General features: G+C 41.0%; 1 protein-coding gene across 2 annotated transcripts in view; it reads left to right on the top strand.

The window, feature by feature from the left end:
• Nucleotides 1-26441, top strand: part of APBB1IP (amyloid beta precursor protein binding family B member 1 interacting protein) — a 97171-nt gene that overhangs the window by 37170 nt on the left and 33560 nt on the right. For both annotated transcript variants that reach the window (XM_053573145.1, XM_053573146.1), the window contains 6 exons: nucleotides 7085-7156; nucleotides 8900-8987; nucleotides 12671-12969; nucleotides 15633-15710; nucleotides 22143-22302; nucleotides 23408-23529. In XM_053573145.1, coding sequence (XP_053429120.1) covers nucleotides 7085-7156; nucleotides 8900-8987; nucleotides 12671-12969; nucleotides 15633-15710; nucleotides 22143-22302; nucleotides 23408-23529 — 819 coding nt within the window. The remainder of the gene's footprint in view (nucleotides 1-7084; nucleotides 7157-8899; nucleotides 8988-12670; nucleotides 12970-15632; nucleotides 15711-22142; nucleotides 22303-23407; nucleotides 23530-26441) is intronic.

Raw genomic sequence — 26441 nt, 5'->3', positions numbered from 1 at the left:
AAGGAATACCATTTGCAAAGGCAAAGAACGTTCTAAAATGCCTGCTCAGAGAACTTCGGGGGCCTAAATGGCAAGAGTGAAACCCTGAAAAGTAAACTGGGGCAGAGTATGAAGGACTTTGAAAGACAACTCTGAGCTTTCTCCACGTCATCTTGATCAGCCACGGAAGGTTTCCAAACAGGAGAGTGACTTGCTTACATTTGCCTTTGAACTTGACAGTGGCAGTGCACTGGCGAAAATTAATAAGGGGGAGTCCAGGAGACTGGAGGCTGGGTGAGCCGACGAGGGTCTCAGCTGTGGCTTGACAGTGAGAATGAAGGAAAGGGGACGACCTTCACAGGAAGACCCAACAGGATTTCCAGATGGGCCGGATGGAAAATAGAAGAAAAAAATAACTCTGCCAGCATTTCTAAGTCAGCCTGATAAGTGACGAAGGGCCATTAGCCAAGTTAAGTGGACACTGAGTTGGCTGTTTCTAGGTGAGCTACTTTGACAGCTATAACAAAAAGGGGTGCCCTGATCTAGGTTAATGGCTGGAATTGCTCATCTCAAGGCAATCCACACTGCCTCCAAACCAAGTTGTCCATGTGAGATGTGAATCCATGATCTGTTGAACACATGCATCAGAGTTCTTAGCAGAAATGTTTAAAATATATTTTTGAAGTTTATCTATGGGGAAAAGAGAAACTATTTGAGGATGAAAACTGAGGTCTAAACATTTGAACCTTAAGGAAATAATTGAACATTAAGGAAAAATCTCTCGTGACTCAGGGAATCTAAGGCAGGGTATCAGCCTGGGCTTCCACCTCCTCACCCCTCACCTCTGCAAAAATAATCATAATAACAAAAATCTATCTGATAAAGCATATTCTTGTTTTCTTTTAGTCGGCAGCTGGTTGTTCTTTCTAAGACCCAAAATGAACTCATAAATGACAGACTCATAAAAGAATGTTTTATTCCCCTCAGTCCTGATGTAAACAGGGCTGGCTCTGGCCCCTGTGCCCCGACTTCCTTTGGCCACTAACCTGAATAACATTTTCAGCTCTCAGGGCTGGGTGTTTTTTTTCTCTCTTTTAATCTTGATTTTGACCTTTAGAAAATATCACACATACAAATGGGCACAGCCCTCTTTTCTCACACTTGCGTGTGTATGTACATATTTGTATACTGTGGGTGTTTGTATGTGTGAGATCCCTGTGATCCCCAAAATAGGGTTTTCTTGGAGAAAGGGTAATCATATCCAACGAATGAATTTAGAGAGCAATAAAAATTTTTATAGCCCTTAAATGAAATGTTTTACTGTTTTCATTAAGGATGCAACTCTTTTAAGCTGTGATCTATTCACTAGCATGTTTACTTAAGACCTTAGGTTTATAACACAATTTTGATGTTGACTTTTTCTTTTTGAGACAGAGTCTCACTTTGTCACCCTCAGTAGAGTGCTGTGGCGTCACGGCTCACAGCAACCTCCAACTCTTGGCCTTAAGCCAGCAGTTCTCAACCTGTGGGTCACGACCCCTTTGTAACAATGAAAATACACCCTGCATATCAGATCTCTACATTATGATTCATAACAGTACAAAATTACAGTTATGAAGTAGCAACAAAAATAATTTTATGGTTGGGGGTCACCACAACATGAGGAACTATATTAAAGGGTCGTGGCATTAGGGGGCATTAGGAAGGTTGAGAACCACTGGCTTAAGTGATTCTCTCTTGCCTCAGCCTCCCAAGTAGCTGGGACTACAGGCACCTGCCACAGCACCCGGCTATTTTTTGGTTGTAGTTGTCATTGTTGTTTGGCAGGCCCCGGACTGGATTCAAACCCACCAGCTCTGGTGTATGTGGCTGGCACCCTAGCCGCTGAGCTATAGGTGCCAAGCCTGATGTTGACTTCTTTTAATAATTCAATAACAGACTCTGGGAGAAAGGAATGAAAGGGCAGGGGAAAGATTTTTACCAAACATAAGGCGAGCTTTCAGGAGCATGTGCAGTCGTTCTTGAGTTATTTCCACCTTAGATGGGTGATTCACTCCAGCATGTCCTTAACCCATTGTATATATCAGTGTACAGGCTGTACCCATTGTACAGGCTGAGAAGCTAAGGTCTTTGGGCTCAGTGGGTTTTTCTCACTCACCGATGTCACATTTCCTTTCAAGACTTCATTCTTTACCATTTGAATGATTTTCTAAGTTTCAGAGAACAGATGGATGGCAAGATTCTCATGACGAGCATCATCTTCGGATCTTGTACACGTACGGTAACACTGTTTGGAAGTTTCGAGGTCGGCCAATAAATCTACTTTTCTTACTCTGAATGGTTTACTTTTTCATTTTTTAGAAAGTTGGAAATATGTTAACCCTAATACTTCTGAGTTTTTCTGTTAATACTAATTTATCTGAATTATTTGTTTTGTCACAGTATTGTACTCCAATGGAAGTCAATTGACATGAGCAGTTCTGGGATTTTTATTGTTTATTCTGCTAATTTCCCCTTATTAAAATAATAAATTAAAAAATCCATGTGCAGATTTGGAATACCATGTCAATTGTCTTAGGAGACAGTTTGTGAAATCATGGATAGATCAGGTACTTTTTTTCTTCCTGCCATTTTGTGGGAAATTGGAAGAAGGGAAGGTGTGATTCAGATACTTTGTAAGCAATTGAGGGGGGATAAAACCACAGGGAAGGAATCTTTACCTGGACTCCCCTCCTCAGCCAGAGGGGGAAGCCCTCTTCCCTTATGCAAGCTGCAGTAAGCACTTCTAAGCCCAACCATTCACACAAAAATAGAACATCTTCCATCAGCCTTCATGATGCTGGGCTGGATTCCTCCCTGACCTCTTAGACCTGCCCTGTCTTTCTTACCTATCTCTTATGACCCTGAGTGCTCACCCGCTTACCCTGTGTGATCTAACCCTGAGCAGTCACTGAGCAGCTACCTTAATTGTTGTTTTGGGTTTTTTTAGACAGTCTCACTTTGTCACCCTCAGTAGAGTGCTGTGGCGTCATAACTCACAGCAACCTCAAACTCTTGGGCTCAAGTGATCGTCTTGCCTTAGACTCCCAAGCAGCTGGAACTATAGACACTGGCCACAAGGCCCGGCTATTTTTAGAGATGAAGTCTCCATCTTGCTCAGGCTAATCTTGAACTCCTGAGCTCAAGCAATCCACCTGCTTTGGGCTCCCAGAGTGCTGGCGTGAGCCACCACGTCAGGCTCTCAGCCACCCTAGTTTTAAACACGCTCCTCCCTGTCCTGGTGTCCACACTGCTGATTCTTTGGGGGGGTGTCTACTGCTAAGGAAGATGCTTGCCCTGTGGTCTCTAGACCTCTCTTGTTTTAACTAAAGTCCCCTTCTTGGTCCTTGCTGGCCTGTCCTGGCCAGTCCTGTTCTGCATTCTCCTGCAAAGACACATCCTTCACTGGAAGCCAGATAGGATCCTTGGGAAAAGTAATACATTTCGTAGCAATTCAAGCGTCCCTCCTCCAAAACAAAACATGCAAAACTTAAAACTTGAAATGGCTGCTGAATACTCTTTGTGTTTTATAAGAGGAAGACCTCAGTAGGAAGGACAAAGAAAGAATTATGGGGAGCAGGAAGTTCAGACGGAAAATATTCTCAATTCTGTTCAGTGGGGGTGATAAGAGTGTGTACAGGGGAGATCATTCTTCCTTCTTAAAATTGAGAGAGGGGAAAGGTATGATGACAAAATTAAGCAAGACAATCTCGTTATGTCATATTTCCTAAATGATCAATCCAAGATAACTGTTGAGGACAGTTTGGGAAGGTTAAGCACTAGCTTTGAGGAGGATAGATACCAACTCACCCAAACTGGTTACATTGCTTCATCCCTTCTGACTGCTCAGAGTCAATGCTGTACTTGCGGCTAAATGTTTTCAATACCAACCCTGGCATATAGAGCAGCTCTTGAAACGTGTCTGCTGCTAGATAGTAATTATTCTTAATATGATCATCGTCCCATCACTTTAAAGGACTGAGATACTTTTAAAATTATTTGAGTCATTTTTAAGAAGGTGGAATCAGTATAACAAAGGTCTTTCTTATATATATTCTCTAAACAAATGGAGAAAGGCTGATTAGCTAAAGCTATTAAAAATGAAAATGTGGGCTCGGCGCCTTTAGCTCAGCGGCTAGGATGCCAGCCACATACACCGGGGCTGGTGGGTTTGAACCTGGCCCAGGCCTGCCAAACAACATTTAACAATTACAAAGGCAACAAAAAAGAGCCAGGCATTGTGGTGGGAGCCTGTAGTCCCAGCTACTTGGGAGGCTGAGACAAGAGAATCACTTAAGCCCAAGAGTTTGAGGTTGCTGTGAGTTGTGATGCCACAGCACTCTGCCAAGCATGACATAGTGAGACTCTGTCTCCAAAAAAAAAGAAAGAAAAGGTGTTACTGCTAAAGTATTAGTTTGGAGTCACCTTAAAAAAGGGGGAACTGTAAGTTTTCATGATCACTTATTCAAGGAAATATAGATCTGCCTTGATCTGGCCTATTTCAGTCAAATAATTAGTTTTAAAGACATACACAAAAACACATGCTGAGATAGTATACAGTAGACCCTCCACAGTTGACCACCTCCCTCCACTGACCACCTCCTTAAGTTGACCGATTTTCATAGACTGGACATGCACCACATGTACGTATGAGGCCTCATTCCTTATGTTGACCACCTCTGTATGTTGACCAGTTTGTTACTGTCCCTGGGGTGGTCAGCCTACAGAGGTTCTAATGTATTATGATTACGATTTTTTTAATCTTTATCTTTTAGAGTTACATATGGAGATATTTATGGAAAAAGTAGTATTTGTCTCAAAATCTATTGGAGGAAGATATAAACATATTTAAATAAAAAAGATCGGTTCATGAGTTGGTCATTGTTAAGGCTTGACAACGTGTACATGAAAATCATTAAGTTATTCTCTTTTTGTATATATTTAAAAGTTTCCATATAAAAAGATGAAAGCACAAGCACCTGCACACACACATTCAGGTAAAGACTGTTTCACTTAAATTGTACATATGGGTTATCTACACCCACCAGACTTCTTAGTTGGAGCAGTAATCAGCACTAATCTCATAGTGTTTCAGAGAATTCTGGAATGCCCTTAGAAATGATCTGTGGCAGATTCCTTACCGTTCATATAAAATAATTGATTCCTTTTGCTAAACTACACACTGCTAATTAGTGGCAGGAGGATGACAGGTCATGGCTCCTAACTTCCCAATTGACAATTGCCAAAAATATCAAGAAAAAGAACAGTAGTTATGCTTCATAAAACATTTTTTTTTTTTTTTGGAGACAGAGTCTCACTCAGTCACCCTGGGGCTGAGTGCCACGGCATCATAGCTTATAGCAACCTCAAAACTCTTGATCTTAAGTGATCCCCTCATGTCAGCCTCCTGAACAGCTGGGATTACAGACACCCACCACAATGCCCAGCTAGTTTTTATATTTGTAGTAGAGATGGGGGTCTTGCTTTGCTTAGACTCATCTCGAACTCCTAAGCTCAGGCAATCCTCCTGCCTCAGCCTCCCAGAGTGCTGGGATTACAGGCACGAGCCACCGCACCCTGCCTGGGCATCCTTTTCTTCCTTTGTTTTTTTTTTTTTTTGCAGTTTTTGGCCAGGGCCGGGTTTGAACCCGCCACCTGTGGTATATGGGGCTGGCGCCCTACTCCTTTGAGCCACAGGCGCCACCCTGGGCATCCTATTTTCAAACTTTTCTTCTCTTGGGCAATTAATTGCTTCATTCAGTTTAGGTAAAGAAAAGTTGGCATATAAAAAATGTTTTAGTTCAATCTCCTTTTGCTTGACCATGTGGCCATTATAGCTCTACGTTTCCATTACCTAATACTTCCAAATAAATATATCAATAGCTGCTATTAAAGATATGGACGGAAACAACAAAAAGTTAAAAAATGGGGACCAGATGTCCTAACTCACGCCTATAATCCTGGTACTCTGGGAGGCAGAGGTGGATGGGTTGCCTGAGTTCATGAGTTTGAGACCAGCCTGAAAAAGAGTGAGACTCCGTCTCTAAGAATTAGCCGGGTGTGGCAGGTGCCTGTAGTCCCAACTACTCGGGAAGCTGAGGCAAGAGGATGCTATGACTCCACGGCACTCTACCCAGGATAACAAAGTGAGACTCTGTCTCAAAAGAAAAAAAAAAAGTTGGGCGGCGCCTGTGGCTCAGTGAGTAGGGCGCTGGCCCCATATGCCGAGGGTGGCGGGTTCAAACCCAGCCCCGGCCAAACTGTAACAAAAAATAGCCGGGTGTTGTGGCAGGCGCCTGTAGTCCCAGCTACTCGGGAGGCTGAGGCAAGAGAATCGCGTAAGCCCAGGAGTTGGAGGTTGCTGCGAGCCGTGTGATGCCACGGCACTCTACCCGAGGGCGGTACAGTGAGACTCTGTCTCTACAAAAAAAAAAAAAAAAAAAAAGTTAAAAATGGGAGGGAAGGAGGATGGAGTTAAAGGGTAGAGTTTCTGCTAAATATCTTTGCTTATTTGTTTATTTGTTTGGAAGCAAAGTTGTCTTACCTTTAAAAATAGGTGGTTATAAAATGTTTTTGCAAGCCTCATGGTAACCTCAAATCAGAGAGATGTTTGGAAAGCAGGGCATCATTTGGTCAATACACTTAATCACTCCTGACATATGATTTTCATGTAAGTTTGAAAGTGGAGGTGAAGTCCTACATTGCCCTGACAATCATCTGTGGCAGGAGGATTTTTTTCTTTCCTAAGGTGTCCCATGGTGACATGAATAGCTGAATGACCTCTATTTTGTCCACTTGATCGCTCGAGGAGACTTGTTTAGTCTGGGAAAGTTCAACTGTAGCTCTAAGGCCGTTCCCAAGCTTTGGCTCTATCTTGGACCAAGCAAATTGGATAGAGGTCAGGCATGGAATTTCAGGCTAAAATGAAGAGCTCTCTCCATACAGGTGTGTTCCCAGACCACCTCCTCACTGGATGGACCTCTTGGGGAAGAGAAAGAGATGTGATGATTGCCCCAGGATCAGGCTTTTGCTGCACTGTTAATATCTGGGTGCCTTCCTTTTTCAGATGGGTGAGTCAAGTGAGGACATCGACCAAATGTTCAGCACTTTGCTGGGGGAGATGGATCTTCTGACCCAGGTAAACTTCCCTTCTTAACTTGGAAATTAGAAATAAAATGGGGTTACGGAATTTGACCTTAATATGACAAGGGAACTGTCTTTAAAAATGTGTAGATTGACGATATTATCTAACAATATCTCATCTGTATTATCTATTGTGACAGTGGTAGGGAAAAATAAACCTTTTTTCCTGACTCTGCCCTCCTGAGTTCAGTTAATGCAACATGTTGGTCACACGTACATCAGGCTGGCTCACGGTGCCCACATATTTACCAGTAGAGGAATTTTCCTCGAGCGTTTCCCCCTATATAACCACCACTGAGCAAATTTCCCCAATTGTTGCCTTTGTAAGGACCAGCTAAGAAAATGACATCATCTTTAAGAAAGATACTTTTTTTTTAACCAATCTTTGAGGAAATGCTACATTTTTCCAGGACTAAGTAGGAGTCATTGCAGCCTCCTAATTAGATGGTAAGAACTGAGTCCCCACAAAAGAGTGTGAAAGCCTCACAGGCTGCAAATCTGAGAAAAGCCACTGGTACCAAGACCAGATTAACTCAGAGGTCACCTCCACTGTCAGGCTCACTGGAGGCCAGAAGCCCCTGACCCCTAGGCCACTCAGCCAGGTTATAAAGTTAGTGGGCTTTACTCCTAAATGTTTCTTTGATTCAGAGGATAATCAGCTCATTCCTTTCCTGCATAGAATATCGAAGAAGCAGCAGCCAGTGTTTCTAAATAAGATAGGGATGTTTTAAAGTTTGCTGCAAAACAAATGAATAGTCGATGTTCTGAAAAACTGTTTATTTTAAGACTAGTAAACCAATGTTAGTGTCTACCTTGTCATCCCAATTCAATGCAGGAAAGTTTGGATTCTTTGAAAGAAGAGATAAAATATGAGATGGTAGGCTTAGAGGAACAGGTGTTAAGAAAAGGCGAGTGTTGGGATGAGGGAACTACATTTCTGTAGACGAGAACTTTGTTTTTCCCTCCCATGACAAGGGAAGAGTTTGAGTGAACTTCCGTGGTCTTCCCCAGTTCCTTCACCGCGCTTGCAGCCCTCAGGAGAAGTAGCTGTTTTGATTGCCTAGAGTCTGGAACTTTCATAAGAACACATTTAAATATTGTTACTGCAACTCAGGATCAGGAAAGAGGCCCCTTGGAGGCTCTTGAACCTGCCTTTTCTCAAGGCCATTTTGCTTTTTGTTATTTCTTTTTTTGCGCCCAAGCGGGTGTAGTCATGGAGTTTGCTTGGTTAGCAGAGCTCTCCAAACACGCAGGTACCAAGATTTCAGGGTATGAAAATCCTCCTATTTTGTCTAAAGACAGAGTAACAGCATCACATTTTACAACACAACAGCAGACTACGTTCTGAAACAGCTTTTCTCCCCCAAGTGACTAGATAACTCTTTAATATCATTACTTAAGGCCTTGTAGAATTATATATATATAGTGTTTATCGTTATGAGGCATTTTCTCTGTTCTTTGTAAAAAACCAACTCAACAATCTCATTCTTATCATTCCAATCAGCATGTTTTGTTTCAAGATGTTCCTTCTAGAATAATTTTTTTTAATTGTCGTTTTCTGTAGGGTAAAAAAAAAAATCACAAAACATTTTTAAATGAGAATGTGGTTTTAGAGAACACATTAAAAGAGAAATTTTGTAAATAATGAATGGTTTTTGACTTGCTGATTAAAATGTGCTACAGAAATATTCGTATTATGAATAATTTTTTGGGGTGGGGTGGGATCTGTTTTTCACAGAGTTTAGGAGTCGACATTCTTCCTCCTCCTGATCCTAAACCTCCCAGAGCTGAATTTAACTACAGTGTGGGTTTTAAAGATTTAAATGGTAAGCATAACAATTTCTTTTCTTAAGTAATTTAGAATCGTAATGATGACTAAAATCTTTATGGAACTATAATCTGAAAACAAAATTAAAGGAACTTGACATCATGATAAGCATTGTTAAAGTCCCTGGAGTTCAGATTGTGTTTTACTGTGTTTGGATTGAACTGAGAGCGTCAAGAAGATATTTTTACCTTTAATGAAGGGGAAGACCATCCTGCATTTGTAAAAAGCCCCCAAATCATCTTATTTTTTGAAGTAAGGGGAGTTTCTTCTTATTACTAACCCCATAGAGTAACATGGAGTAGTATAACAAAATATTAATAAGGAAATGTCCCTTCAAGGATAAAAATAAACTATTTCCTAATGTTCAATGATGCAGTATATAATATAATTTTTTTAATTTTTTTTGAGACAGAGTCTCACTTTGTCACCCTCAGTAGAGTGCTGTAGCATCACATCTCACAGCAACCTCAAACTCCTGGGCTTAAGCGATTCTCTTGCCTCAGCCTCCCTAGTTGCTAGGACTATAGGCGCCTGCCATGATGCCCAGCTATTTTTGGTTGGAGTTGTCATTGTTGTTTGACAGGACTGGACTGGATTCAAACCCACCAGCTCTTGTGTATGTGGCTGACGCCCTAGCCGCTGAGCTACAGGCACGGAGCCTACTTAACATTTTTTAATTCTTTCTAATCTTGTCATTTTATTTGTTTTGATTTTTGTTGTCGTTGTTGTTGTTATAGTTGTCATTGTTTTTATTTTTTTTTACAAAAATTATTTACTATTTTTAAATGTTTAAATAACAAATAATTCCATTTTTATTTTTGTAAATCCTTAAAAATTCTAAATCTCAAAATATAATAGTTTTGCTCAAAAATGTTCATTTTATTATCTACAATCACAAGTAAAAGAAGTTCAACATTATACACAACCACAACAAAATTGAAGTAAACCAAATGTCCTTTTATAAGTGAATTATTTCTTTTCTTTTTTTTTTGAGACTGAGTCTCACCATGTCACCCTCAAGAGAGTTTCATGGTGTCACAGCTCACAGCAACCTCAAACTCCCGGGCCTAAGTGATTCTCTTGCCTCAGCCCCCCAACCAGCTGGGACCACAGGCAGCCGATACAACCCCCAGCTATTTTTTTGTTGCACTTGTCATTGTTGTTTTTTAGCAGGCCCTGGCAGGGTTGTTGTCATTGTTTTTAGCTGGCCTGGGGCAGGTTCGAATCTGCCAGCCCCAGTGTATGTGGCTGGCGCCCTAACCACTGAGCTACAGACACCAAGCCTCATTTTATTAACAAAAATCTTTGTTTTGATTTACTGGAGACACATCTTTATCCATGCGCTATTCAAATTACAATAAATCTTGAAGTAATCATTTCCAAATTAATGAGAATTCGCTGGAACTCTTGAAAAAGATCAACCAAAGACTTGGAGTGCCTACCAAAAATATGAAAAGCACAATAAGAGAGAAGCCCCGGTACACAAATCCAGAGTTCTAATCCCTTCTATAAAACTATCACAGCAATAGACAACATGTACGTGTGAGTGAAACACAGCCTCACCACTCACAACCGCTGAGTTCTTTGTAATAAATTAGATTAAAATTTGGGCAGTGCCTGTGGCCCAAAGGGATAGGGTGCTGGCCCCATATACCAGAGGTGGCAGGTTCAAACCCAGCCTCTGGGAAAAAAATAATAATAATAATATTAAAATTAAAATTTAATCAATGTTTCAGTTCAGTTGTCAACTCAGCTAATTTTTTTTTTTTTTTGTGGCCAGGGCCAGGTTTGAACCCGCCACCCCCAGTATATGGGGCCGGCACCCTCAACTAGTGTTTTCTAAGCACTATGCCTGCTGTCAAAAAAGTATTGAAAATGATAAGACAAAGAAACCCAGCAATATATAAACATAATAATGTTATAATAAGAAACTCACCTCATTCAGGAGACAAGATGTACAAATGTGGCCTTCATTTGGGGATAGGACAAGAAAATTAAATTTAGGGGGAAATTAAGTGAGGAAAAACATTTCTAGAATGAGTTCAAAATATTTTGTCCAAAGTCATTCAGAGAGTCAGTAACAGACTTGAGTGAAATTCACATCTATCTCATTCCCCAATTCCGTATTTATAAGTTTAATCTATATTAACACCTTTAACCTATATTAATAATGTAGGGTACTGTATTAATATATTAAATTTGCTTTGGAAATTGTTAATATCAGTGTAATTATTGGTATTTTATTCCTAAAACGTATTGAAAGATTTATGTGTCAGCCGTCACAATATGGGTGATTGCGTTAGAAAATTACGAATATGCTTCCTTAGATTACCTGAATATCCTCTGAAAACATTTTAAGTTAACTTAATTTTATAAAGGAGTTATATGCAAAAATGGCTGATAATAAAATAAGCCTTTTTACGTAATAAAATAAACCTATTTTACATAATAAAATAAGCCTTTTAAAATAAACCTTTCTCACACTTGGAAGAAATTCCGAGGGGAGCCCTCCTCTCTCCCTCTCAGTTTGGGAATCCAGCTGCTTCCTTCTCACTGTCTTCACAAAGTCTTTCCATTTAACCCCACAAAATAAGGTTTTGTTTGCTCTTTGACACATTCCTGCTATTTATCACGGGTTGCTTTTTCTTCGGATGTGAGATTTTCTGTAATTGAGTGATGAACCTACAGAAGCTCTGTGTTTGCCCCAAAGTTTATTAAACCCTAGTTGGTTGAAACTCCACTTCTTCTCAATACTCTGTCCTCCAAATTCTTGGGGCAAACTTCCCTTCCATCTGTTTACAATGCACCCACATACATGCACAAACATGCTTTTCTACAACTCTAAGATCTTGTTCCAGAATACGTAAGAGTTCCCTACTTGGGCATCTATTCTGTGCTTGGACTTGACTTTATAACGGGTACGTCAGGTGCATCTTGTAGACAACACATTTTCTACCTTTCTTTCCTTGCTGTTAGAAGTTCACTCACAGTAAGCACTCAAGAAGCATAATAACAATCATTTTAGGAATCCCTATACTTGTGTGTGTGCTAGTGAATAAAAATACTCTGGGCCAGCCCCCTTTGGGGAGAGTTGGATAGATCCGGGTTCCCCCCTCCCAGACCCTTTTGTGGCCTCAGGGTACTGATTGGAGGGTTGAGGCTTGTCTCCCAGAAAGTCTGGCGTAAGCCTCAGGCGCCTAACCGTAGAGGGAGTGAACGCTAGTGAAGCAACCACTCCCAGATGAAAAAAAATATTCTAACCTTTCTCACTGCATCCTAAACACTCAAAATAAGGATGCCCCTCCACTCAGATACTACATTTTTTTTTTGAGACAGAGTCTCACTTTGTCACTTTTGGTAAAGTGCTGGGCTGTCATAGCTCACGGCAACCTCAAACTCTTGGATTCAAGCGATTCTCTTGCCTCAGTCTCCTGAATAGCTAGGACAATCGGCACCTGCCACAATGCCTGGCGATTTTTGGAGACACGGTCTTGCTCTGTTCAGGCTGACCTCAGACTGGTGATCTCAAGCAATCCCCCTGCCTCTGCCTCCCAGAGTGCTGGGATTACAGGAGTGAGCCACCGTGCCCAGCCATCAGATAATTACTCTTAAAAATGATTTCTCTCGCTTTTTCCAGGTGCAAATGGTTATTTTTATCATTAATGTGATTTTCCCTATTAGAATCCTTAAACGCGCTGGAGGACCAGGATTTAGATGCTCTCATGGCAGATCTGGTAGCAGATATAAGTGAAGCTGAGCAGAGGACGATCCAGGCCCAGAAAGAGTCTTCTCGGAGTCAACATCATTCAGCATCTCCAGAGGCATTAAATGTCAGTGGTGCAGCCTCTCTGGGTTATGCCGCAAATGTTGCTGCTGCCAGTATCAGCCACTATGAGTATGACTTACCACCCCCACCAGCAGATCCTGTGTTAGACCTCCCACCGCCGCCACCACCTCCACCTCCTGAACCTCTCTCTCAAGTAAGTACATGGGGCCAGAGATGGCAGGGCCACCCACCTCTGCTACTTATCACCTTCCGCTTTCTTTGGAGCAAGAATTACATTCATAAACTTGTATGCCCAAAGCTTGGAGATACTAAAAATCAGGATACTGAGCGCGTTGGTTGCAAAACCAGAGCTCTCCCTACACACGATGTCTGGGTGTGTATAAAGAACGTGCTAGGGCCATCTTCGTGATGTATTCTACAGGGGGCCCCCCAAAAGTTACCATGCATAGGTCAATGGGAAATTGTAACTAAATATACCTTTTAAAATATTTACAAAATATTTTCTATGTGTTGGACACCTCTTTGCCAATTTTGTAATGAATATTTTGTAAATAAAACTACAATTTCCCATTTTCCCTATGTAGAGCAACTTTGGGGGAACACCCTGTAGTTTGGTTAAGAACTATATTTGTTTATAGACACTCCCCTTGGTAATACTCAACTTTTGGGGGAAATGTTTTATTAACATCTGATCTGATGAACCATGGAACTGAATTTCCACATCCTTCTTCCTAGCCCAGTACATAGAGAATAGAAGACATTCATTACACATTTTCTGAATTGAGCTAGATGGAGTTTTGTTGATGGAATTTGGCAGCCTTGTGCAGTAGGATAAAGTTATTTCCAAGTATCACTTGGAACGCTGTCAGGTATAAGGGCGCCTGATATGGAGAAATTTCTGAATCCTGGAAAACAAACTGGACAGTTCAAATTGTTATTTGGAACATTGATTAATGGTGACCTTGAAAGTTCCTACCATGTCTTTTGAATGAACAAATGTTAATTTAAATTAAATATTAAATCACATTCATTGCTCTATTGTGTACTTGTTATGGACAAATTATTTTTAAAGTGGAGATCAATATAGAACAGAGGCTTTTATTTTATTTTTCTTTCTTGTTGAGACAGAGTCTCACTTTGTCACCCCCAATAGAGAGCTGTGGTGTCACAGCTCACAACAACCTCAAACTCTTGGGTTCAAGTGATTCTCTCGCCTCAGCCTCCCAAGTAGCTGGGATTACAGACACCCTCTACAATGTCTGGCTATTTTTAGAGACAGGATCTTGTTCTTACTTAGGCTGGTCTTGAACTTGTGAACTCAGGCAAGCCACCCACCTGGGCCTCCCAGAGTGCTGGGATTACAGACGTGAGCCACCACACCGGCCATAGCAGAGGCTTTTAATATAGGGCCATGAAGATTTCAAAGGGACCATGAACCCCCTAAAAGTGAATAAAAAGTAGAACGCATACGTGAAGCTTCGTTCTCACTTGTCTCATCTTCTTGAAGGGGCTTGTGGCTCAAAAACAATTTAAGAATTGCTGATATGGGAAGATATATACATATCTACTTTCAAGTAATTACAGTGTAAGCAGACAGCTCATGGCCCATCATTCTAAATAGAGGAGAGTCTTACTAATCTTATTCTTGGAATCTTTGCTTGCAGAAATCAAAGGGCTTTGAGCTCATAAAATGCTTCACTCTCTTTTCTGCCGGCTGTCGGTGCTTTATTTGGTGAATATAAGTTAAGTCTCAATCTAAGTCTTAACTTTTAGGGCATCAAGGACGCTGTTAGAGGATATTGAATGTCCCCAACACAAAGAAATGATAAATGTTTAGGGTGATGGATGATGCTAATTACACAGATCCAGTCACCATACATAATGTGCATGTATTGAAACACTTTGGTGTACCCCATAAATATGTTCAGTCATTATATGTCAATTAAAAAGGTAAAATATTGGGTGGCGCCTGTGGGTGGCACTGGCCCCATATGCCGGAGGTGGTGGGTTCAAACTCAACCCCGGCCAAAAAAAAAAAATGTAAAATATGGCTGGGCACAGGGGCTCACAACTATAACCCCAGCACTCTAGGTGGCCAATGCAGGAGGATCCCTTGAGCAATAATTACATTCATGAACTTGTACGGGATTCAAGTTCAGGAATTCAAGACCAACTTGAGCAACCCCATCTCTTACTGAAAATAGAAAAACTAGTCAGGCATTGTGGCAGGTGCCTATAGTTCCAGCTACTAGGGAACTGAGGCAGAAAGATTGCTCAGGCCCAAGAGTTTAAGGTTGTGAGCTGTGACACCACAGCACTCTACCCAAGGGATGAGAGACTGATACTTTGTCTCCAAAAAAAAAGAAAGAAAAGAAAAGAAAAGAAAGAAAATAAAATAAATAATAAATTAAGAAGAACATTACTATTAAATCAAATACCTAAATTTACTGTGGCAAAAAAGGCTCCTTTAAAACTCTAATAAAAACTAGGAATCCCCAAACAGACATTTTGATCCAAAAGTGTGCATCTATTATAATTTCAGGGAGTGCTCAAATCCCCGCAGGTGGAGCCATCTGTAGGTTCCTTAGATCCCGGTTTGTGAGCTAAGCTGAGATTTTTGTGGTATAAACATATGAAACACTCTTAACCTCATCATTTCATCTCTAAAGGGTGACTTGCCTTCCACGTCTTTGAGTTGAAGATTTTCGTTACAGTCATTTAAATTCCTAACCTTGAGCCATTGGAAAGTTGGCAGCTTGTGTTAATATAAAGCAACTGAGACGCTGACAATGACACAGGTAATTACTCACTGGTATTATTTAATGGACTGTGTTGAGTATCTTGCCCTTTTTGCAGGAAGAAGAGGAAGCCCAAGCCAAGGCTGATAAAATTAAGCTGGCATTGGAAAAACTCAAGGAGGCCAAGGTTAAGAAGGTAAACTGTGAATCACTGTTGTGTGTGTGGGGCGGGTGTGTGTGTTAAATTAACGACATCTGATTACACTTAGCAATAAAAATAAAATAAAAATTTTGAGTGGTACTTTCCAAACAGCGGTAACAGGTTTTTAAATTTTAAGGACAGAGATAAACTACGTAATTATTCTTTCCGTAATGTCAGTGAGCTCATTCGTGATTGATAAACGGGACCCGTGATAGTATAAATGTGAACATTTCCTTGGCTTGTGTGTGGGTTTTTTGTTGGTTTATACGTGATTTTTCCTGGGAGCTGGAATAGTGGCGGTAGGATTATACCTTAAACAGGAAAAAAAAGGCCCATGGCTTGGCTACTGCATAGCCAAGGCTAATATAGGAAATTTAACAATTAGTCTGCACAGCCAAGGCTCCCTCCCAGGGCTTTGCCTACCTGTGGGCTTATAGCAGGTAGCACCACCTTCCCATCCTGCCTTAACTGGGTCAGGGCTCAGCGTCCCTTGGTCTGGCCTCCACATTCCCACAATTGCTGCTGTGCACTCTGCATATCCCTTGGGGCAGCCTCCAGCCCTGCTGCCTGCCCTGATAGCCAGGTTTTCTCCTAGGATACCAAATGTTTTTGCTGGTGTTCTGGTTTCAAAGTTGCATAGGTTTTGAGTGATCTGCCCCAAATCTACTTCCCAGTAACTTTATCATACATTTTTTTTTTCCGCAGAGCATAGATTTTTCAGAAACATGTGTATTGTATTATAACAGGAACACAAGTATTTAACCTCATTAGAAGCATATACCTAGTAATTGTTAATAATGGTTTGGTAAGTTCAGGGAAAGATGAAACCATCCTCATTTTATTGTAACTGCTGAAATGTATGTTTCTTCGGGACTCATTAAGAGCTTTTTAGTGGCTGGGCACAAAGGTTCACACCTGTAATCCTAGCCTTTCAAGAGGTTGAGGTAGGAGGATAGATTGAGGCCAGGAGTTTGAGACCAGCCTGGGCAACATAGTGAGAGCCCATCTTTATAAAGAAATAAAAATAACCAGTGTGGTGACGTGTGTGTGTTTCCAGCTACTCAGGAGGCTAAGGAGGATCTCTTGAACCTACAAATGGAAAGTGACATTGAACTATGATTGTGCCATTGCACTATAGCCTGGGTGACAGAGTGAGACCCTGTCTCTAAAACAAAAAAAAAAAGAAAAGAAAGAAAGGAAAAAAAACTTTTCACAAAGGGCTTTCTCTTTTTGTTTCTTTTCCCTTTTTTTTTTTTTTTTTGAGACAAAGTTTCATTATGTCACACTCGGTAGAGTGCTGTGGCATCACAGCTCACAGCAACCTCAAACTCTTGGGCTTCAGAGATTCTTTTGCCTCAGTCTCCCAAGTAGCTGGGACTACAGGTGCCCGCCACAATGCCCAGCTATTTCTTTTGTTGCAGTTGTCATTGTTGTTTAGCTGGCCCAGGCTGGGTTTGAACCCGCCAGGCTCAGTGTATGTGGCTGGCGCTGTAACCATTGTGCTACAGGCGCTGAGCCCACAGAGGGCTTTCTTTTTTTTTTTTTTTTTTTTGTAGAGACAGAGTTTCACTGTACCGCCCTCGGGTAGAGTGCCGTGGCGTCACACGGCTCACAGCAACCTCTAACTCTTGGGCTTACGCGATTCTCTTGCCTCAGCCTCCCGAGCAGCTGGGACTACAGGCGCCCGCCACAACGCCCGGCTATTTTTTGACAGAGGGCTTTCTTTACACTTTATATTCCCACTGCACCTATCACAGTTCTTTGAATCAATACATGTTGATTGATATTGATGTTCCATAAATAATCCTTAACTATCCTCAGATCCAGACTTTCTCATTCCAGATCAGTCTGGTTCCTTCATTCCAAACATTTAGGAGCTGCTTCACCGTTCTTCTGCCCTTTTCTCTACACATGATAACATTTCACAGGCGATCACTGGAATGCCATATTCTTTTCTCAGATGTCTTGCCCTTTTCTCGAACCCTGTTTCAATCCAAGCTTTCCCCTGCTCAGTCCTAGGCCCTTGGTGCCACCTGAGCTCCCTGGCCCAATTGTCCATCCCCCACGAACTTAGAAAACCATTTATACCTTGTCCTGTCTTGTAAAACCTCCAAAACCTGTTTCTTCACCCACATTCTCTCAGCTAATGATTTTGCTGCCCATTTCACAGAGAAAATAAAAGCAATCAAAAGAAAAGTTGCCCCAGATCCCAGCAAGACATTTATCCACCTAGCTCATCCCTGCACCTATCCACATCCATCTCACATTCTTTCCTGGGACTATGGATGCTATCATGTTTCTGTCCAAGACCAGCCTCTCTTCTTGGGTTCCATATTTTGGTTATAAAGTGAGGGCTATTTTTTTTTTTTTTTTGAGACAGAGTCTCACTTTATCCTCCTTGGTAGAGTGCCGTAGTGTCACAGTTCACAGCAACCTCAAACTCTTGGGCTTAAATGATTCTCTTACCCCAGCCTCCCAAGTAGCTGGGACTACAGGTGCCTGCCACAACGCCCAGCCATTTTACAGACGAGGTCTCTCTCTGGCTCCAGCTGGTCTCGCATTCCTGAGCTCAGGCAATACACCTGCCTCGCCTCCCAGAGTGCTGGGATTACAGGTGTGAGCCACCAGGCCCAGCCAAAATGAAGGCTATTTTGTACATATTTTCAGATGACAAATGAAAAAAGAAACTCTTTCTTAGATAAAAAGGTAGAACCACTAGCAGATGCCATCTGTTTCCTTCAACTGGGATTAAGAGAACAGGAGGAGATAGCAGGCATTTGCTGCCACATATCAGAAAGCAAGAGAGGGTTGCCGTGATTCTGTTTAGATGAATTATAATGGTAGAGCACAACCTGCCTCCATCCAACAAAGAAGATGTAAAACAGAAGCCACCTGATCACAGAACATTAAAAATAACTGAGGCATATTCACCCTTTAAGCCTCACATGTAATCTACAATATGTTTTTAAAGGATGGAAATCAAGTCTATCTGAAGTACTTTGCCCTCAAGTATTCTGCGGGGTGTTGACGTCATTTTGAATTATAAATGATGTACACAGCTAGTGGTGTAAAGATTTTGGATTCAGAAACAGAAATGGACTCATGCATTCATTTCATGTATTTGTTTGAAAGCCCTGTGACTCAGAAACACAAATTCCATTTGTAAATCTTACTGCAGAAGAGATAGATAGATATATATACATATATAAATGATTTGGGGCTAGGATATTTCTGTATTTAGCAGCTTTCAAAAGAAAAATAAGAAGAAATTATAAAATAAACTATAAAATCTAATGGATTAAAACAATGAGGTGTTTTTGTTCTTAAATTATTTTGCCCTGTATCAGATAGTGTAAATATAAAAAGTACTTAGCTTACTAAATTGCTTAACTGTAATTTAGCTTACTAAGTCACATAACCGTGATTTCGTTTTACATGTTGGTTGAGAGCTACTCTTCAGCTTGCTAATGTGAGGGAAGCTGTGAAGAATAGTAAATATGATTTCTTCTGGTTAAACGTCACCAGCCTTCTGTTTCCTTTTTGTTTTCTAAATTCCATAATTGTGGACATTTGTAAGTTTATGTGGATTAAATTTAATTTGCAATTTCAGCAAAAAAAATTTTTTTTAACTTTCATCATTGCCAAATTATGTGGTTTAGTATTTTTTTCTATATATAAAAATGAAAGAAAACAACAACATTTGTTTTTGTTTTCTCAAGAATTCCTAAGCAGGAATAAATGTATTCAAAACATCATTAATTTTTCCATCAAGAAGATTCAATTTTCTCAACCCTAACATTGGTAGTGTTTCTTAGCACATGTAGCTACTTTATAGCAGTAATTCTCAGCAGAGAGCAGCTAATATGCCTTCTATAGAAAATAGATCATAGTAAAGACGACTATTGGAGGAATTTCTATTTTTCCAAGCAACCCTCCAATACTTATTTCTAGGGTCAGATGAATATATCTTTGACACTGTGGTACTTGGACCTCACCTTTTAAATACATCAAAAGACAAACATAGAAAAAAGCAATTATCCAATTGCTTTTTTTATCCAACCTTGATACAGGTCATCAAGGGGAAAAAATAGTCTTCAGCAAGCCTGGGAGAAGAGTCCGGTTTGAATGGTCTCTGGAGGAGGAAGTACACTTTAATTGCTTCATGTCTACATTTTTTTTAATTTCAGAATATTACAGGGGTACACGCGTTTTGATTATATAAGTCGCTTTTGTACAGGTTGAGTCAAAGTTATCCGTGAGCCCTTCACTCAGATGGGTGTGCCCTGTACCTGTTAGGTGTGACTTTACCCATCCCTCCTTCCCCTCCCACCTGCTGGATTTTCATTGAGTTTTACTTCCATATGTGCACATAAGTGTTGATTGATTAGTTCCAATTTAGTACTGAGCACATGTGGTGTTTGTTTTTCCATTTTCATGATACTTAGAAGAAACTCTTGTAGGCAGACTGTTGGTGTGATAGCAGAATAGCACCACCTCTATGGAAGGTATGGACATACCTCAAAGACCTAAAAGTAGACCTACTATTTGATCCAGCAGTCCCACTTTTGGGGATTTACCCAAAGGAAGAAAGATGTTTTATTAAAAAATATGTAAAAGACACATGCCTACGTTTTTTTTGGCCGGGGCTGGGTTTTAACCCACCACCTCCGGTATATGGGGCTAGCGCCCTACTCCTTTAAGCCACAGGCACCGCCCCATGCCTGTTTTGACATGCGGGTACGTGTGTTGATTAGAGGAGGTGGTTCATAAGTGCTTCAGCCTGTGGTGGTGGCCTGGTGCCTCACGCACACTCTTACCACCACACACACCCTTCGCACCCTTCAGTTGCTGTTAGTAAACTGCAGAAACTACGTACACTTGTCCATCTGTTCACTACAGAGTGTTTTCAAGGTCAAGTTAGGTGGCAATGAGATACCAAGGGCAGTTTCCCAGCTGCTCAGAACCTAACCCGAACTTTAGGAAAGGAAGAAATGTTACCAATATTATCTGTCCCCTTTCTCATCCTTCTCATCATTTTTTTAATAACGAGTCTCAAGGCCATAAGCATTGACTCACGCCTGTCATCCTAGCACTCTGGGAGGCCAAGGCGGGTGGATTGCTTGAGCTCAAGAGTTTGAGACCAGCCTGAGCAAGAACAAGAACCCATCTCTACTTAAAAATAAAGAATAAAAAAAATAGAAAAAGCTAGCTGAGTGTTGTGGCGGGCACCTGTAGTCCCAGCTACTCAGGAGGGTGAGGCAAAGAGGTTGCTGTGAGCTATGACACCACAGCACTCTACCCAGGGGGACAAAGTGAGACTCTGTCTCAAAATAAATTAAAAAATAGGGCGGCGCCTATGGCTCAAAGAGTAGGGTGCCAGCCCCATATACCAGGGGTGGTGGGTTCAAGCCAAAACTGCAAAAAAAAAAAAAATTTAAAAATAATGATGAGTCTTATTGCAAATAACCATAACCAACCCTACACAGATGTGCTATAAGAAAATCCACAGCCTCTCTGCATCACTTCATGCATTAATTCTCTTACACTACCTCAAAATCATAGTCTCTCTGGGGGATCAAGCAGTTTGATAACTTTGACAAGTTGCCTAGAAAAGCCAGTGATATCCTGTGTCCTTATGGAAGATAAACAAGTTCTGCTCTCATCAACCTCTAGATTTGAAATGAGGGAACCACCAATTTGATTGTGAATTCAATTCAATAGAATTATTTTGAAGCTGGAATAAAAAATAAATGAGACCCATCATTGGCTTACAAGCCTCCAGAGCAGCTTGTTCCTCTGTCCACATACGTTTCCCTTAATTCGCCTCTGATCTCAGCTGTGCTCTGTTGTAATACAGGCTCTCATGAAGGTCCCTCGGTGACACTGTGCCACAGTAAACTCTGTGGACCTTCAAAGAATCGTAAATTAACCACCTTGGTTTCATCTGGGGTCTTCAGACTCTTGGGTTTGCTTTCCAGCTCAGCAAAATAGAAGAATTTATGACAAAAATATAAGAATCAAGAAATGTTTGCAGGCTCTGCTAAGACAGCACCAGAACAAGTAACGGAGGATGCTGTTTTGTAGAGGATAAATTGAAAACCTGACTCTAAGATATAAACATAATGGGAATGTTACAGTCAGACCTTCTTTGGTTCTGTTTGTTTTCTGGCTGTGCCACCAGAATGCCAAATCTCTGAATGCTAACCGTTTTCTTTCATCGTTTTGTGTTTTTGTGAATTGGTTTCCCCACCTCTATATTCATAGCCCCTACAACAAGTGCCTGGCATCCGAGTAAGTTTAGACTAAGTGAGTTCACAAAACACATTCTTACTGAAATTTGTGGAAACAATAGCATTTGAAACCTTAATGTCAGCGGCCTTCTCTGGTTGCTGAAGTTGACTGGCTGCACCGTGGCTTTATCCTCAGCTCGTGGTCAAGGTGCACATGGACAACAGCAGCACTAAGTCACTAATGGTGGATGAACGGCAGTCGGCCCGAGATGTTCTGGACAACCTCTTTGAGAAAACTCATTGTGACTGCAACGTAGACTGGTGTCTCTATGAAACATACCCAGAACTACAAATCGGTGAGTTCTGGCAATGGGCTGGAGCTGAAGTCTTCCTCCATTGAGTGAGTCAAGGAGAGAAATGAAGGCCTTCCTTCATATTATGTTTAATTCAGGTAGTCAGACGTGGTCTTTATAGTTTGAAAGAGTGATGTTTTAGAATATGCATCGTAGATTTCACAATTTCATTCCAACGGTTTAACTAATCATCCTCTGATTGCCCTCCTCACAGAATTTTCCATCACCTGGTATTATGTAAAGGAAAAAAATGCTAATACGAGAAAATATGGGTACAGTGGTGCACCTGTAGTCCCAACTACTCGGGAGGCTGAGGCAGGAGGATTGCTTGAGCTGCAGTGTGCTATTATCATGTCTGTGAGTGGTCCCTGTAGTTCAGCCTGGGTGACATAGCAAGACCTCATTTCTTTTCTTTTTTGATTTTCTTTTCTTTTTTTTTTTTTTTGAGACAGGGTCTCACTTTGTTTCCCCAGACTAGAGTACCCTGGCATCATAGCTCCTCGAAACCTCAAACTCCTGAGATCAAGCCATCCTCTTGCCTCAGCCTCCCAGGTAGCTGGGACTACAGGCACAACTCCTGACTAATTTTCTTTCTTTCTTTTTTTTTTTTTTTTTGCGGTTTTTGGCCAGGGCTGGGTTTGAACCCGTCACCTCCAGCATACGAGTTCAGCGCCCTACTCCTTTGACCCACAGGCACCGCCCTAATTTTTCCATTTTTAGTAAGATGGGGTCTCACTCTTGCTCAGGCTACTTTTGAACTCCTGAGCTCAAGCAATCCACCACCTCAGACTCCCAGAGTGCTAGGATTACAGGTGTGAGCCATTATGCTCTGCCAAAACCTTATTTCTAAGAGAAAAGAAAAAGAAATGTGGTAGCTGATCATTGTCACTGTATTAGGGGTTCTTCCACCTCTGTTTTGTGGAGGATAAATTGAAAACCTGACACTAAACTAAAACATAATGGGAATGTTACAGTATGAATCATGTGAGAATTAAGAACCTTAGAAACCTGATAAAAACTACAAAGCATTATGTTTAACTCAACAATAGCCTGTTTCTTGGAAACTCCGAGGTCTTGGGTCTGAAAATACCTTTTCTTATTTTATCAGAGAGGTTTTTTGAAGACCACGAAAATGTTGTTGAAGTCTTATCAGACTGGACGAGAGATACAGAAAATAAAGTACTATTTTTGGAAAAAGAGGAAAAATATGCTGTATTTAAAAACCCCCAGGTAAGATGACCTGTATGTTGTAAAACCATATAAAATACGGAGGATTTTTTTTAATGTCACCTGTGTAACTAACCACACTATTCATTGTCTCACAAAATACCACAAATGTATTCTTTTCAAATAAATCCACTGTTGGGCCATATATAAACTAAGGGCCCTTTGAAGGGCCTACTTTGAAAGAATCTACTTTGTTTCTTTTCATTCATGATCCAAAACATATGTATCCGTTTCTGTCTAATCCTTCTCTCCTGTCCCTGTTTCTGTTTGGCCTCCTTCATCCGTTTAGTTACTAATGCTTCCCCTTGGAAAGATGCTCTGTTCTTGGTTGTTTGTATTTGGCTGTTATTGATCAGTTAACTGGGCCAAGTAAAGGAACACCTGAAAAAGTTGTGCAAAATATTGTGATTCCATCCTCCAAATAATCTACACAAGTAGAAAGCATCGTTCTTCCCTTCGAAAATGATTCCCTTAAGTCATGTGTACAAGGGTGTTCCCGAGACCTCAAGCAACTGTAATTGCATCAGGGTTGTTAACATTTTCTTTTAGGAATGTCAGAAATGGAAGAAAAGTGTTATTCAGATGCCTACATGGAAGATGCTGGAATGTTTATTAGGAGGTAGATGTTATAGAATACGGTGATAGGTTGGCTGCTAAGATAATAGAAAGACATAGATAGAGACAGGATTGATGATCCCGTGGTTACAGGCAGGAAAATGGGTAGATTCTGGTGGCATTAGCTGAGGGAGGAAGGACAAGAAAAGAAACAGGTTGAGAGAGGAACATGATGAGCTTGGTTCTAAACATGCTGAGTTTTTCCCTTGCCTTCAAAAATAATCTCTTTTTACAGACTGTGGATTTAGCATGAAAGTTCATATTTCACTTAATTATTTTCTATCAGGTGAGCAATATTTTATCTATAAATGTTAAATATATGCCCTTAAATTTTTCCTTGGGTTGTTTTCTTTTCTTTGTGAGATAGTGCAAATTTCTCCTTTGCTGAGATATCCCCATCTAACCTATTATCAGCCTGTAAGGCATTTACAAAGAGAGAAAGTAATTGGATTTTTGTAACTGTCCTTCTTATCCCCGGAAGCTTTCCTTGTGTCAAGGAACTTTTCTCTGTGATTGCAAAGTGAAACTTCTGGAGATAAGAATACTGATAGGAATTGACCATTCTTAAGGTGTCAAGCGTAAGAATTTATTTTTTTAGGAAGTTTATAACAAAGGCTACTTGTTACCAAATGCAGAGAGAATAAACTGATGGTCCAGGGGAAAAGGAAATTGCTAGAAACAATAATAAACTATTTCTATTTACTTACTACCTGCTACCTGCTAGGCTAGATGCTGTGCCTATATTATCTTCAATCTTTACAACTAGGAGGGTTAAGAAGGATGTATTTTTATTCCTCCTTTACAAATGAGAAAACTGAGGCTTGATGCCCATAGCACAGTGGTTATGGCACCAGCCAAATACACTGAGGGAGCTGGGTTAAAACCCAGCCTCAGGCCAGCTAAACAACAATGACAATTGCAACCAAAAACAGCCAGGCGTTGTGGCAGGTGCCTACAGTCCCAGCTACCTGGGAGGCTTAGGCAAGAGAATCACTTAAGCCCAAGGGTTTGAGTTTGCTGTGAACTGTGATGCCACTGTCTCAAAAAAAAAAAGAGAAAACTGATATCAAAGATAGGCCTTTTGTTTGATCTTGTGATTATCATTGAGGGTGTTGATGAGCAATTCTTACCCATTAACTATTCTGTACAAAGCCCTCCAGACTGTAGGAAACCCAGAATGAAATCAGCAGACTTAGCAACTGTGAGAGTCCTCAGATAAGATAAATTGAATACAGCTATCAGGACAATACCACAAATGGAATCAGTTGACCCTGAGAAGTTTCTAAAGTGGCTCAGTTTTGTGCAGTGAGAAAAGACTGAGCTCAAGAGGTGTAGATCAGAAGAAGCCCAATCTTACTATTCTGTGTTCTGTACAAAAGTGCCTGCGAAGGCCTGGCCCAGCTCACCCTTCCTTGAGACCCTTGTGCTGTCTAACAATCACATTGTCTTGCATGGTAAATGACATCCTCTATCTATGCCCCTAGGAAACGAGAATGATAATCTTACAGATCTGCACGTGTGTGGAGTGCTTGAAAGTTTAAATTCTGTCTTTCTCCTTGGAATCTGCATTCACGACTTCAAAGTCAGTCTTGTTGTTCTTGGCCCACCCGAGCCCCTTTGATGGATAAAAGAGGGTGCTGTGGTTTGAATGTGTCCCCCGAAAGTTCATGTGTTAGAAATTTAATTGCCAATGTAACAGTATTAAGAGGTGGTGTCTTTAAGAAATGATTGGGTTATGATGGCAAGGCCCTGAAGAATGGGTTAACATCCTTATCTCAGAAGTAAATTAGTTCTCCCAGAATTAAGTCAGTTGTCACAAGAGCAGCTTGTTATAAAAGCAAGTTAAGCTCACACTTGCTGTCCTTTTCACACTTGCTCACTTGCTCTTCCACTTTTCTGCCCTGTTATGGCACAGTCTGAAAGCCCTCACCAGAGGCTACCACCATGCCCTTGGACTTCCCATCCTCCAAAACTGTGCCCCAAAATAAGCCAAAACTTATTTTCTGCTGGGTGCAGTGGCTCGTGCCTATAATCTTAGCACTCTGGGAGGCAGAGTTGGGTGGATTGCCAGACCTCAGGAGTTTGAGACCATCCTGAGCAAGAGCAAGATCCCATCTCTACTAAAAATAGAAAAACTAGCCTGGCGTTGTGGCATTGAGCCTGCAGTCCCAGCTACTTGAGAGGCTGAGGCAAAAAGGATTGCTTGAACCCAAGAGTCTGAGGTTGCTGTGAGCTGTGATGCCACAACATTCTACCCAGGACAACAGAGTGAGACTCTGTCTCAAAATAAATAAATAAAT

This window comes from Nycticebus coucang, chromosome 20 (genome assembly GCF_027406575.1).
Source record: "Nycticebus coucang isolate mNycCou1 chromosome 20, mNycCou1.pri, whole genome shotgun sequence".
Lineage (NCBI taxonomy): Eukaryota > Metazoa > Chordata > Mammalia > Primates > Lorisidae > Nycticebus > Nycticebus coucang.
The sequence above is the reverse complement of the archived record's forward strand: the minus strand, read 5'-3'. Positions and strand labels throughout refer to the sequence as shown.